This window comes from Microtus pennsylvanicus, chromosome 7 (assembly GCF_037038515.1).
Source record: "Microtus pennsylvanicus isolate mMicPen1 chromosome 7, mMicPen1.hap1, whole genome shotgun sequence".
Lineage (NCBI taxonomy): Eukaryota > Metazoa > Chordata > Mammalia > Rodentia > Cricetidae > Microtus > Microtus pennsylvanicus.
In genome coordinates this window covers 115,784,152-115,806,005 of record NC_134585.1, presented here as the reverse complement: position 1 = coordinate 115,806,005, position 21,854 = coordinate 115,784,152, and the positions used below count along the sequence as shown (strand labels likewise).

The 21,854-nt window shown below is 45.8% G+C and overlaps 1 protein-coding gene across 2 annotated transcripts in view; it reads left to right on the top strand.

The window, feature by feature from the left end:
* Positions 1–4,610: 4,610 nt before the first annotated feature.
* The window catches only part of Znf697 (zinc finger protein 697), a 47,374-nt gene continuing 30,130 nt past the window's right edge, over positions 4,611–21,854 (top strand). Inside the window, exon 1 of one of the 2 annotated variants that reach the window (XM_075981803.1) lies at positions 4,611–4,764. In XM_075981803.1, the coding sequence (XP_075837918.1) occupies positions 4,613–4,764 (152 nt within the window). In that variant the 5' untranslated portion in view covers positions 4,611–4,612. The remainder of the gene's footprint in view (positions 4,765–21,854) is intronic. The other variant, XM_075981805.1, reaches the window with a different exon arrangement.

Here is a 21,854-nt window from a genome sequence, read left to right as displayed (position 1 = left end):
CCTTGTGAACAAGCAGCCACCGATCCCCTAAAATTCCAGCATCTGTCTGTGGTGACATCTCAGACTCTCCTTTCAAATGTTGACTTAACACTCTCCGTTCAGTCCCTTGGTCATCAGGTCACAAGGATCCAATTCCTGACTCTGGCACAGAGCAATCCCTCGTGATGTCCCCCATCCACAGCTCCGCCAGTTGCTACACTACAACCTCTCCTGTCCAGCTACACAGCACTTCTTAACTGCAAGGCACGGAACTTAACTCAGAATAGCTGGAGCCCCGGGTTCTGGCTCATGAAAACAAAGAAGCCTATGGGTGTGAAGCTTCAGGTATAATCCCAGCAATATCGTAAAGACTTTTCTGGTACTTTCTCTGTCCCTTTCCTCCGTTTTGATTTTTCTTTTTCAGAGAAATGGGGTTTACCGAGTTTAATGAAGGCAGATTTGATAACATGGTGGATGACAGGGGGCCTTATCCCCAATAGTTACAGGATTAAATATATCCCCAGTTGTCATTTCTTGAGCAAGTGTTAGCATTGGAGAAGGCCTCTAAAGCAACCCTGCTTTTTATAACCCTCACCACCAGTAAATCCTACCTTGTGTCCACCTAAAATAACTGTAACAATAATCATAGTAATAAAAGCCACAAGAGCTATTTGCTCTGAAGATGATGTTGGCTAATCTTTCCAAGCCCAGCTCCTCTCTTGGAAAGACAAGGATGAGAATAGCTATTTATTTTACTTCAAGATGAAGAAGTAATGAATGAACAGTGTTGTGAACTGCGGACCACCAGACCCCGAGTTTCTCGTAAACAACTTGTTTTCCTCTGCTCTGAGCAGCCTACAGCTGCTCTGAACCCCAGATCCTGATGGCGCGGGGCGGGAGGAGGGGAGTGAGTTCTGATAAGACTGCAGCTGAAAGATCCCGAGAGCTAGGGCATAGCCAGAGCCTTATATAAGCTGCCCGAGTACAATAAAGGAGGCATTATTGTCTCAAGGATGTCCCTGAGTCCCACCTGTCTGTCTGTCTCTGCCTGTGTTTGTGTGTTTTTAAATTTGCAGCCTAGTTCCCGTAGTGTGTATCGAGTAGAGCATGGAACAGAACTGGTGTAGTTTTACAGAGCAGGACCTGGCAGCACAGGCTGGTCATCCCAGATTCTCCGGAGACCGATGCAGGCAGAACATAAATGTTCAAGGCCATTCTTGGCAATTTAGTGCCAGACACAGCCTTGAAATAAAACGGAAAAAGATTGTGTGGGGATGTAACTCAGTTACAGAGTACTTGCCTGGTATTCAAGAGGCCCCTGTTCAATGCCCACAACCGGAAAGAAAAATAAAATGCAAGGGTAAGGGGAAATATTTATTTAAAGATAAGTAAAACAAAAATTCTTGGAAGCTTTGACTGTTCTGAAGTTGTGTACGTTTTAAATCTATCCTTCAGTCAGAGAGAGCTTCCTCTAGCACCAGGGAGGCTGAATCTCTCCTTCCTCTCATTCCTCATCTTCCCCCGGGGATGTGGAGGGCAGGGAAGGGAGTGTGAGCAGAGAGAAAGGAATGTCATTGCTGTCTGCTCTCAGACTCCACGCCTCGTGGTGGGAATCCGCACTTCCTCATTTCAGGGTCAACATCACCAATCAGGCTGCGCTGCAGGAATCTGTTAGTCCATCACTAACAGACTAGATGGTCCTCCCTCACCTTTCCTCTCTCCCTCTGTTTTTACCATCTGCCATTCTTCTCCAGCCTAGATCTGAATATCTAGAGCAGCTCTGTGCATCTTGAAAGTCAAACAAGGAGCACTTCATGAATGACACTTTGTTTTGAGCCCGTTCCCATTGATGCCACCATCCTTCAGAGACAAAGTTCACCCCTTGTCTGTTTCTTCTTTCTCATATTTATTCCCATCCTTAAGAGCAGCGCTTTTCAACCTGTGGATCAAATGAAACTTTCACAGGGGTTGAGCCTTTGGGAGTCAAGTGACTTTTTTTTTTTTTAACAGGGGTTGCCTAAGACTGTCAAAAAATACAGATATTTACATTACCATTCGTAACAGTAGTAAAATTACAATTATGAAGTAGCCACAAAAATAACTTAATGGTTGGGGTCCCCACAACATGAGGAACAGGATTAAGGTGTCACAGCATTAGGAAGGTTGAGAACTACTGAGATAGAGGGACAAAAGGGCTTATGGGAAGACCAGAATGTTCTGAGAACACAAATTCTGATATAGAACTTCTCACACTGCTGGACTTGGGTGCAGTGTAGTGATTGTGTGAACTATATCTTGTCGCCTGGGGTGTGGGCTCTTGAAGCTAACACGTACCTTTAATTACTCAGTGAACAACCTGAGGAGGACCTCACAGACCCTTGCCAGTCTGGAAGAAAAGTACCACTCTTATGGCTAGTGTCCTTGGCATCCCCCAGAACACACACACACACACACACACACACACACACACACACACACACACCACTCCACATATAGTGACCATTGCAGGTTTCTTAAGACTTAGTTACATCAGTGAGGTCACTATTGAAAATTACAAAGGCATGAGTATGTTTAAAATAAACCCCCCCAAACTTCCCCAAAGTAATGAACTAATGTCATTGGAAACAAACAAACAAACAAAAAAAGAAGGGGCAGGTTTGATGAGGTGTGCTGGAGGTAATGAGTCAAATTTCAGCATCATCAACAAAAGTAAGAAATATAGGGGGGTGGTGTTAGAGGAAGGGGCACAAATAGCTTCAGCGAGGGCAGAATAGAGAGTGTTCAGTGCTGCAAGCCAGCCTACTGCCTTCTCAGACTGAGCTTCACAAGGCTATGTGATGTAACAAACGACTATGAGTTCTTCCCTAGGGGAAGAGTGAGAGGCTTTTTTACTGGGATGTTCCGAGGCTGCAAATGTGAAGGAGCAGAATTTTGTGTGACGAATTTAGATAGATAGTCAACAGATCAACCAGGACTTCTGGGAAGTAAACAATCCTATCGACTTGCTTGACATCTTGAATTAAACCAGCCACCCTACCCCCATGACTAAAGGTCTCTAGAATGATTGCAGCTTTTTGGAAGACAATCTGTTCTTTACACAGACTAAAGTCCTCACTCAAATGTCCCTACTTATGCAGATTCAAAATGTAAAATGACAAAGGAAATGGCAGATAATTGTGACCTTCCAATCATGTACATATGCATGTATTACCTATGACAGGGTCTTGCTAGGTAGCCCACGTTGGCTTTGAACTCCACACCCTCCTGCCCCAGCCTCCTGGGTGGAGCCACAACATGGGGCTCTTGCCAGATTATATTTTGAGCTGTCTAAGGACAACTCTTAGGACTTGTCCTTTCCTGGACTGGTTCATCATGCCCTCCACACTGTCCTTTGGAAACTGCAGCTTTTAGTCATTTAGTTCTTATGTTTTTCTGTCTTGACTTTCCACAGGGGTTCTGATCCCCATACACCGATGGGAACTCATGGTAGACCTTGTTAGGCTGGAAGCGGAGTCCTTTGCTGGTAGCCAGTGTCCTTCCCCACCCAAACACGCATTCATGGGGTGTGTCCCTGGGCTGAGAAAGCTGAATCCTAAAGGATACGACAGAAAGTCCGGAACGTTCCTAACTCAAGGATTTCACATTATCTACGTCATGAAGTTTATTTTCTATCTCTCAATTCAATTAATTTTCTTGAAAAGAAGCCTGGGTGGAGGCCAACAGTGGAGGAAAGGGATGTCACCAAGCCAGGATCTGGGAATGATCAGCTCCTTATGGTTTTAAGGACAAAGTGCCAAGACCTTAAGGATCTGAATTCCAGAAGAGCAGTCAAGTTCTCTTCTTGAACGACCTGCCGCTGAATCCTGACTGTGGTTCTCAACCTTCCTCAGGTTGTGAAACTTTAATACAGTCTCACGTTGTGGTGAATCCCAGGCATAACATAATTTTCATTGCTACTTCATAACTGTAATTTTGCTAACGTAAATCATAATGTAAACATCTGTGTTTTCCGATTGTCTTAGGTGAGCCCTTTGAAAGGTTGTTTGACTCCCAAAGGGGTGGCGACTCGCAGGTTGAGAACCACTGGGTTAGAGAAACGGGATGTAGATGGACAGAGCACTTGCCTAGCATGCAGGGGGCTTTAAGGCAGAACCTTGACACACAAGAAAACAAACAAAAACAACAAACTCGGTTTGGCACACGCCTGAAAACTGAGGAAGGAGAATCGCGGAGAGTTGTCAGGGTGAGTGCATGGCCAGGCTGGGTATCAGAGTGTGTCCCCATCTCAATCTCCCATTATGGAAGACCACCTATTAGAAGAGGAAAAGTTTACTTAAAGAGAACCCATCACAAACTTCATTTCTAAAGAAAAGGCCGCTTGCATCGTGCGCACAGGGTAGCAAGCGGGTACGTGCAGCATGAATCTGAAGGACCGCGGCTCTGTCAGCGGCGTCCGGTGGGTCAGCCATAAGCTGCGCGCCACTCCAGTCCAGCAATGTCCAGGGACGCAACGAGCGCCCCTCCTCCAGTCCTGGGGTCCGAGTTAGGGCCCCTGCAGCTGCTGCGGTGGCAGGAAGTCCCCGCGAACTACAAATCGAGGCATGCTGGGAACATTCCCCGCTCCTCCCAGGAAATGTCTTTTGTCCAGCCCCACAGGAAGCCCCAGCGAGGAGGCAGCGGGCAGCTAGCCCGAGTGCCAGCCCGCGGCCGCTCCGCCGCCGCACCAGGCAGACGCGCGGGCGCCAGGCTCCGGCTTTGCGCTCGGAGCCGCCAGGCGCATCGCAGGTAGGAGCGCTGCTGCGTCTCGGCGCGCCCGCTTCGGGGATGGGGAGCTGGGCACTGGGACTGACCATGTCGGGGGTTGGGATGTCTGCTGTGGCTGCGCTGCCGCGCGAAGCTGTGTCCCGCACACTGGACCGCGGTCTGCCATCCCGTGGGCTCAGGAACCGTGGACTCATGAGGAGCCCTCGCATCCCTAAAGCGAGCACAGCTCCCTTTGGGCTCAGCGGTGAGGGGCGGGGAGGAAGAGGTTGAGATTGCGCTGATAGAGCGAGTGGGACCGTCCCACGGACCACCGAAGGGGGCATCAGAGACCCTGGGAGACCAAACCCAGGGAGGAGCTTGCCAGGCGAGCAGAAGGTGAAGGGCTTTGTGTGCAGCGGTGCACCAGCTGAGATCGCGCTCCCTTTGCCTGCTCTGTCAGCGCCCCCCAGCCCTGCTGTGAGGAAAGGGGATGAGGGTGGGGACTTTGCGAGCAGGTTAATTTGGGTCCTTGTGAAACGTATGTCTGTTCCCCTATCCTTTCATCTGTCTGCCCGACTCGGATTATCGCAACCCCTTACCGTTTAGGGGCTGCGATCAGACAGGGCAAAAGGCACAATGAGGACCTGCGGATGGAAGGCAGGGCTAGGCAGCTGCTGGTGGCCCAAGAGGGGTCGTTGTCTGGCGTTGCTAGAATCCCCAGTTATAAATGTTCACATTGGCTTGTCCTGAACAGGCGGTGGACAGAGCTGGAACCTGCATCCAGAGGGCTTGTCGAGGCTCAGGTGGCCCGGGGTGAGGCATATGTTGGGACGAGGGAGGGGGAAGAGAAGCAGTGACACACGGGCTCTGGGTGTATCTTACAGTCAGAGGACACAATAGCGGGCTTCTAGAATGGGACTTTACGACTTCCTCTGGGACTTTCCATGATTTTCCATTTTCTTACCCCCCCCCCCCCCGGGAATCAGCTGCCCCTCCACATCAGTTCGAGACATACTTTAATTTGATGGCTCTGTAATCCTGCCTGTTGAGTCAGGCACAGTTCGCTGTCAGCATTCCCAGAGAGTGGGTCTCTCCCCAAGAGACTGCTGTGGTAAACGCGGCGAGACAACGGCTAGCAAGTCCGTGGTCTCTGAGGGCTGTGGTGGACAAGTGGGCAAGTTTGAACACAGCTGGAGTGAGACGCCTGTACGGATATTCACCTGCCTCTGTTGCCTTTCTGCTCTTCCACGGATATCCAGATGTGTACCCCCTCCCTTAAGGAAACGAGCCATTATTACTTAATGTACAATACACTTTAAAGCCAAATGAATGTCTCTTGAGAAGGGAGGAGGGATTACCTGAAGTTCACAGGAGGAAGGATGCTCTGGACCCTGGGTAGGTAAATGGTTTGAAGGGAGAGACAGGTTTTCCACCTGTGTTACTAGTTAAATGAAACATGAAGGAAGTTGGAATGAACCAACTGGAGGTGTCCAGGCAGCCAGTGTTATTGGGATCAAATGAAGAAAGAGGCTTTTATTGAAAAAAGTCTACAGTTGCTCACACTGACTACGTGTGTTGGAGGTAGGAGCCTTGGAGGAAAGTTGATGGTCCAAGAGATAAGGACATAACCTGAGATTGAACCAAGGGAAAGTCCAAAGACTGCCTTCTAGAGCATGCAGGAGACAAACGTGATGTCATTCAAAAACTACTGGAGCTAAGGAGCAAGTGGCAAGAAATCAGAAAACTCAGAGGATGGAGCTGGGTTGAAGGGACCAGGGTGGCCTCACTGGAGGCTGCATGTCTGAGGCTGATGGATTTCCATAACATTCCTTTTCCTCCTGCCAAAAGCTCTTTGGATTTCTCCGGAATCTGCTTGTCTGCCTAATTTTTTAGTCTCCTGGGGGAAGGAAGGAGAAAGTGTAAAAGTTGGTTACTAAAAAGGATACAGTAAGACAAGAAAGCGCTTGTCTGTTTCCAAAGGGAGAACGCACAAAGCCCCGGTAGCACGCAGCAGTCCAGGTCGCAGCTCTGTGTGGGTGACTTGAGAGCCATTTGAGACGTTCTCTGAGGCATTGCTTCTCCTTTCTTCTTTGCCTCTTGGCAGGTTTCTGAGTATACCCACGTGCTATTAGTGTTCATGTAATTGAGTAAGCTTAACAACTAAATTTGGCATTCAGAGTTCTTGACATATCCAGGGTCTGCCCACTCCTCCGTTGTTTCTTCATCGTCTACTGGTCTCTTGCAACACACGGCTTTCATCCCAAGACGCAACACACGTTCTTGAGCATTGGTTCCTCAGGTCAACCCACGGGCCTGCAGCACATTCCTGCACGGCCTCCCATTATTTTCATCCCAATCCATAACTCCCTCATAGGAGCCTTTCAATAATTCCTAGTTGGTATTAATCTTATCCTCGTTGCACTTTGTATTTTGGTGACATCCCTCCCAGCCTGTGAGAACTGTCGTCTCGTTCTCCCTTTAGTTGTCAAACCCTTGAGGACAATGATATTTTTTTTCTGCCTGATGCTTTATAACAGACGCACGGAGGATGTTTGATTTGAAGTTCATAAATAAATGAAAGAATACACGATCTTGTCTCTATTTATAGATCAGGTCTTATGAAGTTCGGCCTGCCTTGTAGCTCACTGTGCAGCCAAGGATGACGGAACAGCTCCTCGGCTCTCATCCTTGTCTCCGTCTTGTGAATGCTGAGGTTAGAGGTGTGTTTCAGGACACCTAATTTTATGCCGTACCAGGACTTGGTGCAAACTTGGCAAGCCCTTTACCAAGTGAGCTACATCCCCGGCCCACGTTTGGCTTATTTTATCTCTTACTTGGTTTCTATAGGAAAGTCACAGAATCTTTCTCATAGACTTGGGTGGACTCATTGTGACGGGAAATAAAAGCTCTAGGTCACAGCATACCGAAACCTTTCCTTTCTCCTGGCTCAAGAGACTCTGAAAGCGTTTGCCATGGTGTCTAGTAAAAGATGTTCGTGAGAACTGTGTCATTGGGCTTCTTCGCCAACCTGAATTTCAAACTCTAGCAACATATGGAATGGATTAATGTAAGTGCATAGCCAGTTATTTTTGTAGGTCTGCACAGAGGAAGGTGATTTTTTTTCCCTCAGTATTAAAGTGTTTACGAGAAGGCAAGACTGCCCAGCTCTTTGCAGCTGAGGCAGGCATCGAACATGCCTCTTCCTTCTTACAGATTAAGTTGTCTATTAGGGCCAAAATGTAGCACATGGAAGAACAGGGCAGATTACATCCTCAAACTTTGTTTACTTCTCCCCAATGCCAAATAATTGTGTATTTTTCTTGCTTTCTTTTCATGTGACTTATAATCATTACATTATTGAATACATCAGTGCTCACACTAAGACATTCGAGGTTGGGGACATGCATGCGTTGGTTGGTACAGTGCTTGCTTTGCAGGTGCAAGGACATGAATCTGATCCCCAGAACCCTTGTTTAAAAAAAGCTAGCATAATGGCATGTGCATGCAATGTAATCCTGGCACTGGGGAAACAGAGACAGGAGGATCGCTGAAGCCAGGCAGTCTAGCCTGCTTGGTGAGTTCCAGTTTATTGGGAGATCTAGCTCAAATGGGCAGCACCTAAGTGATCACATCCACGTCTGTCCTGTGGCCTCCATATACACATGTTTTTGGATGTGCACCTCCACACGTACATGGGAGAAACCAGACAGTTTACATGCATTGCTTTATTTCATCTGATAACTGTCGTTATCAGCATTATCTCCATTCTAAAAATGAGGAAACCAGAAGACAGAGCGACGGCAAGAAGCTTGCCTGGAGCCCCAGCTTCTGTTCTGGAGATGCACTGGAATGTAGGTCTGCCAATCACCACAGCTTTCAGAACTCTTTCTGGCTGGGCGGTGGTGGCGCACACCTTTAATACCAGCACTCGGGAGGCAGAGGCAGGTGGATCTCTGTGAGTTCAAGCCCAGCCTGGTCTACAAGAGCTAGTTCCAGGAGAGGCTCCAAAGCTACAGAGTAACCCTGTCTCGAAAAAACTACAAAAAAAAAAGTTTCTGTGGGAGGGACTTGGTTGTCATCCTTTCTTCCTCTAAAGCCCTCCACATTTGCAGGTTTCCATCCAGGAACATCGTTGGGCTTATAAAATCATTCTACTGGTTCTCATCCTGAGAAGCAAAGTTTTTCCTTTACAAGCTAAACAACAACAATAAACCACATTTTTTCTTGTCTTTAATTTTCTATGGCCATCAGTTGCAAAGACCAAATTTAGAATAGAATAGAATCCTTAAGGCCTTTGGGCACAGAACTTTGCCCAGGATCCTTCCTCTTTGTTTTTTGTTTTCTTCCAGTCTATCTGAATTCTCTGTCCCCGCCAGGCTAAGTCTCTTCCCTTCTGGGTAGGTTGGCTTGGTCACACCAGGTCGTCCTTAGCTCTCCTTCGGTCTCTATGGCCTAAAATGCCTGGGTTTCATTGGCATGACAGGGACTGCATGCCCAGAACACAGCCTGGCGTGTGGCGGACTTTCAGAAGTCTGCTCATGGTGAACCGTTAGTCATGGGTAAAATGCAGAAATGGAGGCATGGAACATTTTAATATTAGCAGGTGGCTTTTATTGTAGATGGAAGACAAGAAAGAAGTTGCCTTTCTTAGTTATCATTCATGTTTTTAACCCAACTGGCTGCTGAGTTCCGGCTGGAAGGATGCAGAGCAGAGACTTGCTTGCATGTGTTTGTGCCAACATCATTCTGAATGATGGTGGAGTTTGATGATTTCAGGTTGGGTGGGTGCGGTCACTGCTTCGTTCCTACCCTTGCTGGCCTGTCCACCTTCACTGGGACTAGGAAAATAGGAAAAGCCTTTTTATCGTACATCTGAGAAAATCATAGGGGCTCCCTAAGTGCCAGCAGGGAGGGAAATACAGAAAGGAAAGATGGGTGAAGGAGCTTCTCTGATAGCGCCTCTGGGAGAGTGAGGGGGGACTTGGGCTTTACTTCAGCAAGTATGGATGCGGAGCAGCCTCTCCTTCACGAGTGGACAGGGCTGTCTGCTGTCACGAGATTGAACCTGCCTTCCCACAGGCAGTTCATGGGATAGCCCTGTCTATCTACACAGCGGGTCATGTTCTGCGCATTCGCAGGCTAGGCGTGGCCTTTCTTCAAGGAGGCCACATACATGTGGCCTTCTATGACATTTGCCAGGATCCTGTCGTGAATTACAAGGCAGCAACCATTCTTCCTGGGTTTCATTTCTAAGAAATGTCACGCATTGCCATGTGGCAAACACATTTCGCTTGACGCTTGGTGAAAGGCATTACTGAAACGTCTGCTCTTCCCAGTTGTTGACGGTTTTGCTTTGCTGTCATACTTGGTAAAGAATCACATTTTCTCCCTGGGCCTTTTTGGTAACTTCTCAGCAGATACTAATAAAGATTTCTTCTAACAATGGTGGGTGCTGTTGAAAACTGGAATTTGATATAAATCCATTAGACATAATCTCTAGCAACACAGAACCTAGAAGAATGGTAGTTTGTGGCACATTTAATACATATTTATTGATTGTATATTTATTAAACCCATTATATTTTTAAACATTGCATTTCTCTTCTGGCCTAGTGGAAATGTGGGAATGAACAAATGCCCATATACTGAGCTAAAAAAAAATAACCACACATGCAGCATATGCAACTGTACATAATTTAAGAATGGACATTTTTAGAGCAGTTTCCAGGCTCATGGGAGAGTTGAGCATAAGGTACAGAGTCTCCATGTGCCTCCTGCCCCCACCCTGTCACAGCCTCCTCCACCCTCAGCGTCCTGTCTCAGCATGGTGCATTTTCTACACTTGGTAAGCTACCGTTACTGCTCATCACCCAAAGTCTCCTGTTCACGTCTGGCTTCCTCTGAGTGGTGTGCCCTCTCTGAGCTGTCAAGTGTGTAACGACCTGCGTGCCGTTATAATAGTGCACGGAACCCTGTGATGCCCCCGACATCACCTGTTTTTTATTCTTTTGTCCATCGCTCCCTTGAAATCCTTGACAACCACTGATCTTTGTTGTTTTGTTGGTTGGTTTGCTTTTTCCAACTCTCTCCATTGTTTTGCACTTTCCAGAGTCATAGAGATGGGACTGAAGCATGCAGTCATTTTTATATTGGCTTCTTTCAGTAATATACATTTTTTTTTAAAAAAAATACAGATTGGTAGATGCGTTTATGTGAGTGTGTGGGAGGCTGGGTGGGTAAGTGTATGTGTGTGTGCCTGTGAGTAGCGTGTCACTGGAATGCCACAGTTTATCCATTCAATTCGTGAAAGACATTTTAGTTGTTTCCAGGTTTAAGTCTGAGATCAAAGCTGCTGTAAGGATTTATGTGCAGGTTTTGTTGGTTTGTTTTTGTTTTTTGACAGGCTTTCGTCTTGCTCGGATAAATACCAAGGCGTGTAAATGCTGGGTCTTACTGTAAGAATACGTCTTGCTTTGTGAAGAATGTGCTGTGTTTTCCCACCAGAGAATGCCATTCGCTGCTGCTCTGTTTCCATCAGCAGAAACAGGGAGTTTTAGGTTTGAATATTCCTGAAGGTGGGAGCACTGTCTCTCAGCTGGGTTGCCTCCATTCCCCAGAGCCTGTGATGTTGAACAGTTTTTCATAGGTTCATCTACCATTTGCATGGTTTCTTTGGTACATGCCTGTTCATATCTTTTGTACATTTTAAATTCGTGTTGATAAGTGTGTGTGTGTACACTTGTGTGGAGGCCAGAGGTGGATGCTGGGCATCTTCCTTGGTTTGTTGGAGGAGGGGCCACTTGTTTGTCCCAGCTGCCTGGCTAGCATGAAACTCTTACTCTTAGGGTCGTGAGTTTGGGCCCCACATTGGATGCCAAATGAAGAAGGATGCTTAAAGACATCCCACACTAGCTCAGAATTGAGAAATAGATGGTTATTTATTTAAGGGTAGACTCACAAATCAGAATCCTCTGCTTGAATGGTGATCAGAAACCGAATCCTGCAGCCAGAACAGAGGGTCTGGAAAAGCTCTATATCATGCTCTACATCAGCTTAGATAGTATAAGAGGTCATGCCCCAGTGGGTGGGTAACCACTGGCTGTAAGACTTCCTACAGCATTAGTTGTTTAAAATCTGATTAATTTTTTTAAACAAATGTCAGTGATGGTTTAAAAATTATTTACTTTAATGTGTATGGGTATTTTGTCTGTATGTCTGCATACCACATGTGTGCCTGGTTTACTCTGAAGTGCTAGGACTGGACTTACAGATGATTGTGAGCCACCGTGTGGGGGCTGGGAATAGAACCTGGGTCCACAGGAAGAGCAGCCAGTGTTCTTAACTACTGAGCCATCTGTCTAGTCTCTTCCACCTTAATTTTTGAGACAGGGTCTCTCAATGAGCCTGGATCTCACTGATCTGGGTAGAGTAGCTGGCCAGAGTCTCAGAGATCCTCCTGTCTGTTAGATTATTTAAAAGATTAGGTTGGAAGATTATTTTGCGGTAGAGAGACAGAAGGTAGAAAGAAGGGCTTGGTCTGACCTTAGGCAGGACCATGTCCACTTATGGCAAGTGGGCATCTTTGTCATCCGTGTGTGAAGATGGCCAGATGCCCACAGAGAAAGATGGGATGCTGCCCCTTGTAGGGCCAGGGAGACTTCAGCAGTCCATGAGGGGAGCTGGGAAGTGTAGTCCTTTAGCAGGAAGTTATCATTCCTGACTCTGAGAGGATGTAAACAAAAAATACGGGTAGGGATGGTACAGCTGTGTTGGAGGGGATAGTTCTGGGTCCATCGAGAAGGGGTATTCTGGTCACACAGCAGGGGAGAGCCTTAACTTGATCAGCTGTAGTGGATCATGCTATTGTTCTCCTGCAGTTCCTGTAGAGACTTGGGAAATAATCACTAGAGGGCTGTAAATACATGACTGTTTACAGATTAAAGCTGAGAGATTTTCTGGGAAGGTTAGGCATAGGGAGGGGTAGAGGTGGAGCCGACCAAGTGGGCCAGTGACAGAAAGTGGACATAGATTTGATACAGGGTGATAGTAACTGGTCCCACTGTCACCAAAATGAGCTAGTTGAAGTAGCAGGGAGCTACAGAGCATCAAAGGAAAGCAACAGGAGGAGATAGAAGAGTAATGCGACAGATTGTGTCTGGACTGGTGTGAAAGGGATGGATGACGGTCCCTTTTAGCCAGAGTTTCTCCGTAGTATCTGAAAGGTCTTTTTACAGATGTATTGGGAAGAGACGGAGCTGTTTCAGGGTGAGAACTACTGGGAGATCTGACGTGGGACATTTTGTTGGGGTAAAGGGTGAAGCTCCATAAGAAAAACATTTAAAAGACAGTGTAAAAACTTAAGTCTGGGGGTAAGAAGACGGAAAGAATTGATCCAGAGGAGGAGCCAGACTGGGAGGGAACTAGAAGCCCATACATAGGAGGAGGTGTAGGAGGAGGTGTACGGTTGACTTTTTCCTGGTCCCTGTCTCTAGGCGCCGTCTCAAACCAGTTAACATTTGTTGGTGTGGAAAGCAGCATCTTCTGTGGAGATGGCACAGATTTCATCCCAGTGGTTGGGTCCAGTCCTTCTCATTCCTGGAGTACTGCAGCAGGCACAGAGTCGGCAGGTCCTGAAGGGTGTTAAGCTGACCTGAGCTGCTGAGACTGGGAGGCTAGTTGACGAAAGGGGGCTCCAGTCCTGCAGCTTTAGTTCTGAGTCCCCCCAAACAATGTCCAGCGTGGCAAGAAGAGGGATGAGTTGGGTGGCCCATGGTCCATTAGTTCCCTAGGTCATCCAGACTGCTTTTACGGATTTGGGGGTGTCGATCTCTTGGTCACTGCTTCAAGGCTGACAGAAAGGCAATGAGGGGAGCATCAGGAGGTAACAACTGTACAACTTTGTGGGGAGCATTAGTAGACAAAGTGGCTCGAGGAAATCTCTTATATCAAGATTAATAGCAGTTAGGAGGCAGTTGGACAACTGGCTGGGTCAGGTATCAGAGTTCTTCTGGAGAAGGACAGAGTGACTGTAATCAGCTGTTTGTTAAGTCAGACTCCTACCTAAGCAACAGGCACCTGGATGCTGTGTAAACGAAGTCAGTTAAAATCAGTGTCCAAGGAACAAATCTGAACTGAATGTGCCAAAGACGTATTTCTTGCTCTTACGTGTGATGAACTTTACATATTTGTTTTCAATATCAACAATACCAACTGTTATTTAAGGAACAAAAATAGTATCTTAAGTAAAACAAAAGTTTTGGTTAGAAATAATTCGATAAGGTAAAACTTTTTAAAAATAAGACTATTACCTTAAGTGACCAGAACCAGTATTTGAAACCATAATAATATATATTTCTGTAATTACCAAATTGTTATACCTATATTCCAAGAGACAATTTAATTACAATTTATATTTCCCAAAACGGAATAATTTTTAATTTCCAATCTGAACATACTCCAGACATAGTGACTGCTTTGCCTTATCTTCAATAGGCACTTCTTTTTTTTTTAAATTGATTTTATTGAGCTATACATTTTTCTCTGCTCCCCTTCCTTTCTCTCCCCTCCCCTTCTACCTTCTCCCATGGTCCCCATGTTCCCAATTTACTCAGGAGATCTTGTCTTTTTCTACTTCCCATGTAGATTAGATCCATGTATGTCTCTTTTTGGGTCCTCTTTGTTGTCTAGGTTCTCCAAAGGCACTTCTTTAGAACACTCGAGAAGACTGGTTCTCAATCTCTCTAATGCTGTGACCCTTTAGCACAGTTTTTCATGTTGTAGCAACCCCTGACCATGAAATTATTTTGCTACCATCCTGAATTATAATGTAAATATCCAATATGCAGGATATGTGCGAACCCCCAAAGGGGTCAGGACCCACAGGTTGAGAACCACTGTTCTAGAACATCCTGAGTTACCACCCGAGTCAGTGGCTTACGTGTCAGTAAGTGATTCACCTTACCAAGTCCTCTAACCCTAACCCTATTAACAGAACTGTTACAGATCTGCCTCCTCCTTCCGTACACTCAGTCAACAGATATGAACGATGAAAGCAGTCAGCCATGCCAAATCTCTAAGAAATAATTTACAACATAGACTTGTAGTAATATGGAGCGGCGGCTGGGCTGCGTCCCCAAAACCCCAAGCCACCTGCCCGGCTCGGCTAGCTTATGCCCCGAAATAATTACACAGACACTGTATTCTTTTCATCACTGCTTGGCCCTTAGCTCTGGCCCTTACTGGCTAATTCTGATATCCCAATCAACCCATCTCTAATAATCTGTGAGCACCGGTCTTACCGGGAAAGATTCAGCATGTCTGACCTGGCGGCTTGCTTCATTGCGTGCGCCTGCCTGGGAGCTGGACATGGCGTCTCTCTGAAGTGTCTGCTCTGGAGAGGAGAGCTGCGGAGTCTGCCCTCACTTCCTCTTCCTCCCAGCCTTCCCTTCTGTTTACTCCACCCACCTAAGGGTGGGCCTATCAAATGGGCCTAGCAGTTTCTTTATTGCTTAACCAAGGAAATCAACAGATTGATATGACACTCCCCCATCACTTCCCCTTTTTCTGTTTAAACAAAAAAGAAAGGCTTTAACTTCAACCTAGCAAAATTACATATAACAAAACAGTTATCAAGTAAAAGTTACATCAGAAACATTTATACATATAACAAAATTGACCGTAAATCTCTATCAATAAAGCAAAATCTATACTAATGCAAATTATTCATGTCTATATCATATCCCCCTTTAAATGTAAAAGAACATTTATAAACTATATTTGGGAACATGGGCGCAGTTTTTTCTCTCCAAACTGCTTCCTGCTGAATGGGGGCGTCGTTAATGATTTTAGGGTGTAACCTGTGTGCCAGGTTTATCTCAGTTGGCAGTTGAGCAAGGCAATTTTCTGAAGATGTTCACAGCAACCCTTCAGGAGGACGTGGTCCATCATACCAAATCGGAATAGAAGAAATCCATAGAGTCTCATCCTCTGTGAAAACAAAAGAAGACTCTCTCCAAAGCATCATATCCTTAGACCCAAATTCTGAAATCGTAATACCCTTATATCCATTCTGGTTTAGCTTGGCAGCCCATGTAATGAAATGTCTCTCTGTACTTAGCTCCTTCACAGTCAAAAATTTTAAGGAAAACACAATGTACATAATCCAGACTCTCTGTGAATATTTCATCTTTACGCGGCTTATTTTTACTCTATCACTTTACTTTATTCTGTCTCTTTAAAGACTTTACTTTTACTTTTTTCTTTTTAAACCATTAACTTTATTCTCTATATTCTTTTTCTTCTCTCTCCCAAGCCAACGTACATTCATCCAACAGTGTGACTCATTCAGTGGTCTGAATCTGTCCTATTGTGAATCTGCAATTTTTTACTATCCAGGAGCACTTTTGATTTGCGCCTTTAAATCATTAGGCGCTTAAGAATCTAAGCTGAGACATTCCTAAGTTAACTTTTTGCTTTTTGAGCGTATATCTGTGGACCAGGCTGTCTTTGAACTCTCAGAGATCCGCCTGTCTCTGCCTCCCAGGCATTGGGATTAAAGGTGTTTGCAACTACACCTTGAACTCACAGAGGTCTGTTCGTCTCTGCCTTCTAGGCACTGGGATTAAAGGCGTGTGCTACCACGGCCTGGCAGGCCTCAAACTCACAGAGATCCGTCTGCCTCTGTTTCCCAAGTGCTGGGATTAAAGGCGTGTGCTACCACTGCCTGGCAGGCCTCAAACTCACAGAGATGCGTCTGCCTCTGCTTCCCAAGTGCTGGGATTAAAGGCGTGTACACACAACAACTCTCTTCCTTTTTTTTTTGTTTTTTGCTTTAAGAACTTCAACTTTCAGCTTGCATATATTTTTAACACACTTTAAACCATTCAGAAATTTTCTCTGTCTTTGAATCTCTCTTTACTGTATATCTCTTTTTTTCTGACCACAAGAGCCTTTAATTTGCCAAGCAATATCAGTAGGACTAAAGGCGTGGCTTTGCCAGCTAGATCCAGTCCATTCCTTAGCTTTCCAGCCTCATGGCTGAGGTACAGGCTGCAAGGTCCCTGCCAGCCAGCGAGCTACAACAGACAACACTCAAGTCCTCTCTCGGTAGCCGGCCCTCCTGCCTCAAACAGTCAGAGTTTGCCCTGGCAGGATGGCCCAGAAAGCCGGCATTTTTAAGCGGCGCAGCTTTTTTTCTGCTATGGCTGAAAACCGAAAAGCACGCGTTCAGCTTTTCGTCAACACCGTTTAAGTGTTTCGTGGCAGGACCTCTTAATGAGCTGCAGGCTTTGCAGCTAAAGCCGAGTCAGGAAGCCTCTTGGGGCTACCAAGTAGGAGCGGCACTCAGCACTTTAATTCTGAGACTGAGCATGCAGCACAGAAATTCTTTTCATCCAAGTTACATCAAAATCTGACACGCAGAGCACTGTGCAGTCTGAAAACACGTCTCTCTATGGCGGCAGGAATCCGCCACGCTCTTCCGCCTGCCTAAGCCTGATTCTGCCTTCTGCCCAGGAGCAGGCGGGGAGCTCTGAGTCATCGCACGGTCTCAGAGCACTCTCCTTCCGATCCCAAGCGGGAACACAAACATAGTCCAGAGTTTTCACTGGCGGCACAGCCCCAGGAAGCCACACTTTGAAATGACACAGCGTTTTTTCTGCTGCTGTTGCCGAATCAGGAAATCTCTCTACAGCACGCCACCAACAAACAGCAAAAATCTGTGTTAAACGCTCTCTCCCTTATTTTTAAGCCTTCTCAAGTTTTTTGTGGACTCAGTTAGCCACACGTCTGGGCGTCATTTGTAGTAATATGGAGCGGCGGCTGGGCTGCGTCCCCAAAACCCCAAGCCACCTGCCCGGCTCGGCTAGCTTATGCCCCGAAATAATTACACAGACACTGTATTCTTTTCATCACTGCTTGGCCCTTAGCTCTGGCCCTTACTGGCTAATTCTGATATCCCAATCAACCCATCTCTAATAATCTGTGAGCACCGGTCTTACCGGGAAAGATTCAGCATGTCTGACCTGGCGGCTTGCTTCATTGCGTGCGCCTGCCTGGGAGCTGGACATGGCGTCTCTCTGAAGTGTCTGCTCTGGAGAGGAGAGCTGCGGAGTCTGCCCTCACTTCCTCTTCCTCCCAGCCTTCCCTTCTGTTTACTCCACCCACCTAAGGGTGGGCCTATCAAATGGGCCTAGCAGTTTCTTTATTGCTTAACCAAGGAAATCAACAGATTGATATGACACTCCCCCATCACTTCCCCTTTTTCTGTTTAAACAAAAAAGAAAGGCTTTAACTTCAACCTAGCAAAATTACATATAACAAAACAGTTATCAAGTAAAAGTTACATCAGAAACATTTATACATATAACAAAATTGACCGTAAATCTCTATCAATAAAGCAAAATCTATACTAATGCAAATTATTCATGTCTATATCATATCCCCCTTTAAATGTAAAAGAACATTTATAAACTATATTTGGGAACATGGGCGCAGTTTTTTCTCTCCAAACTGCTTCCTGCTGAATGGGGGCGTCGTTAATGATTTTAGGGTGTAACCTGTGTGCCAGGTTTATCTCAGTTGGCAGTTGAGCAAGGCAATTTTCTGAAGATGTTCACAGCAACCCTTCAGGAGGACGTGGTCCATCATACCAAATCGGAATAGAAGAAATCCATAGAGTCTCATCCTCTGTGAAAACAAAAGAAGACTCTCTCCAAAGCATCATATCCTTAGACCCAAATTCTGAAATCGTAATACCCTTATATCCATTCTGGTTTAGCTTGGCAGCCCATGTAATGAAATGTCTCTCTGTACTTAGCTCCTTCACAGTCAAAAATTTTAAGGAAAACACAATGTACATAATCCAGACTCTCTGTGAATATTTCATCTTTACGCGGCTTATTTTTACTCTATCACTTTACTTTATTCTGTCTCTTTAAAGACTTTACTTTTACTTTTTTCTTTTTAAACCATTAACTTTATTCTCTATATTCTTTTTCTTCTCTCTCCCAAGCCAACGTACATTCATCCAACAGTGTGACTCATTCAGTGGTCTGAATCTGTCCTATTGTGAATCTGCAATTTTTTACTATCCAGGAGCACTTTTGATTTGCGCCTTTAAATCATTAGGCGCTTAAGAATCTAAGCTGAGACATTCCTAAGTTAACTTTTTGCTTTTTGAGCGTATATCTGTGGACCAGGCTGTCTTTGAACTCTCAGAGATCCGCCTGTCTCTGCCTCCCAGGCATTGGGATTAAAGGTGTTTGCAACTACACCTTGAACTCACAGAGGTCTGTTCGTCTCTGCCTTCTAGGCACTGGGATTAAAGGCGTGTGCTACCACGGCCTGGCAGGCCTCAAACTCACAGAGATCCGTCTGCCTCTGTTTCCCAAGTGCTGGGATTAAAGGCGTGTGCTACCACTGCCTGGCAGGCCTCAAACTCACAGAGATGCGTCTGCCTCTGCTTCCCAAGTGCTGGGATTAAAGGCGTGTACACACAACAACTCTCTTCCTTTTTTTTTTGTTTTTTGCTTTAAGAACTTCAACTTTCAGCTTGCATATATTTTTAACACACTTTAAACCATTCAGAAATTTTCTCTGTCTTTGAATCTCTCTTTACTGTATATCTCTTTTTTTCTGACCACAAGAGCCTTTAATTTGCCAAGCAATATCAGTAGGACTAAAGGCGTGGCTTTGCCAGCTAGATCCAGTCCATTCCTTAGCTTTCCAGCCTCATGGCTGAGGTACAGGCTGCAAGGTCCCTGCCAGCCAGCGAGCTACAACAGACAACACTCAAGTCCTCTCTCGGTAGCCGGCCCTCCTGCCTCAAACAGTCAGAGTTTGCCCTGGCAGGATGGCCCAGAAAGCCGGCATTTTTAAGCGGCGCAGCTTTTTTTCTGCTATGGCTGAAAACCGAAAAGCACGCGTTCAGCTTTTCGTCAACACCGTTTAAGTGTTTCGTGGCAGGACCTCTTAATGAGCTGCAGGCTTTGCAGCTAAAGCCGAGTCAGGAAGCCTCTTGGGGCTACCAAGTAGGAGCGGCACTCAGCACTTTAATTCTGAGACTGAGCATGCAGCACAGAAATTCTTTTCATCCAAGTTACATCAAAATCTGACACGCAGAGCACTGTGCAGTCTGAAAACACGTCTCTCTATGGCGGCAGGAATCCGCCACGCTCTTCCGCCTGCCTAAGCCTGATTCTGCCTTCTGCCCAGGAGCAGGCGGGGAGCTCTGAGTCATCGCACGGTCTCAGAGCACTCTCCTTCCGATCCCAAGCGGGAACACAAACATAGTCCAGAGTTTTCACTGGCGGCACAGCCCCAGGAAGCCACACTTTGAAATGACACAGCGTTTTTTCTGCTGCTGTTGCCGAATCAGGAAATCTCTCTACAGCACGCCACCAACAAACAGCAAAAATCTGTGTTAAACGCTCTCTCCCTTATTTTTAAGCCTTCTCAAGTTTTTTGTGGACTCAGTTAGCCACACGTCTGGGCGTCATTTGTAGTAATATGGAGCGGCGGCTGGGCTGCGTCCCCAAAACCCCAAGCCACCTGCCCGGCTCGGCTAGCTTATGCCCCGAAATAATTACACAGACACTGTATTCTTTTCATCACTGCTTGGCCCTTAGCTCTGGCCCTTACTGGCTAATTCTGATATCCCAATCAACCCATCTCTAATAATCTGTGAGCACCGGTCTTACCGGGAAAGATTCAGCATGTCTGACCTGGCGGCTTGCTTCATTGCGTGCGCCTGCCTGGGAGCTGGACATGGCGTCTCTCTGAAGTGTCTGCTCTGGAGAGGAGAGCTGCGGAGTCTGCCCTCACTTCCTCTTCCTCCCAGCCTTCCCTTCTGTTTACTCCACCCACCTAAGGGTGGGCCTATCAAATGGGCCTAGCAGTTTCTTTATTGCTTAACCAAGGAAATCAACAGATTGATATGACACTCCCCCATCACTTCCCCTTTTTCTGTTTAAACAAAAAAGAAAGGCTTTAACTTCAACCTAGCAAAATTACATATAACAAAACAGTTATCAAGTAAAAGTTACATCAGAAACATTTATACATATAACAAAATTGACCGTAAATCTCTATCAATAAAGCAAAATCTATACTAATGCAAATTATTCATGTCTATATCATATCCCCCTTTAAATGTAAAAGAACATTTATAAACTATATTTGGGAACATGGGCGCAGTTTTTTCTCTCCAAACTGCTTCCTGCTGAATGGGGGCGTCGTTAATGATTTTAGGGTGTAACCTGTGTGCCAGGTTTATCTCAGTTGGCAGTTGAGCAAGGCAATTTTCTGAAGATGTTCACAGCAACCCTTCAGGAGGACGTGGTCCATCATACCAAATCGGAATAGAAGAAATCCATAGAGTCTCATCCTCTGTGAAAACAAAAGAAGACTCTCTCCAAAGCATCATATCCTTAGACCCAAATTCTGAAATCGTAATACCCTTATATCCATTCTGGTTTAGCTTGGCAGCCCATGTAATGAAATGTCTCTCTGTACTTAGCTCCTTCACAGTCAAAAATTTTAAGGAAAACACAATGTACATAATCCAGACTCTCTGTGAATATTTCATCTTTACGCGGCTTATTTTTACTCTATCACTTTACTTTATTCTGTCTCTTTAAAGACTTTACTTTTACTTTTTTCTTTTTAAACCATTAACTTTATTCTCTATATTCTTTTTCTTCTCTCTCCCAAGCCAACGTACATTCATCCAACAGTGTGACTCATTCAGTGGTCTGAATCTGTCCTATTGTGAATCTGCAATTTTTTACTATCCAGGAGCACTTTTGATTTGCGCCTTTAAATCATTAGGCGCTTAAGAATCTAAGCTGAGACATTCCTAAGTTAACTTTTTGCTTTTTGAGCGTATATCTGTGGACCAGGCTGTCTTTGAACTCTCAGAGATCCGCCTGTCTCTGCCTCCCAGGCATTGGGATTAAAGGTGTTTGCAACTACACCTTGAACTCACAGAGGTCTGTTCGTCTCTGCCTTCTAGGCACTGGGATTAAAGGCGTGTGCTACCACGGCCTGGCAGGCCTCAAACTCACAGAGATCCGTCTGCCTCTGTTTCCCAAGTGCTGGGATTAAAGGCGTGTGCTACCACTGCCTGGCAGGCC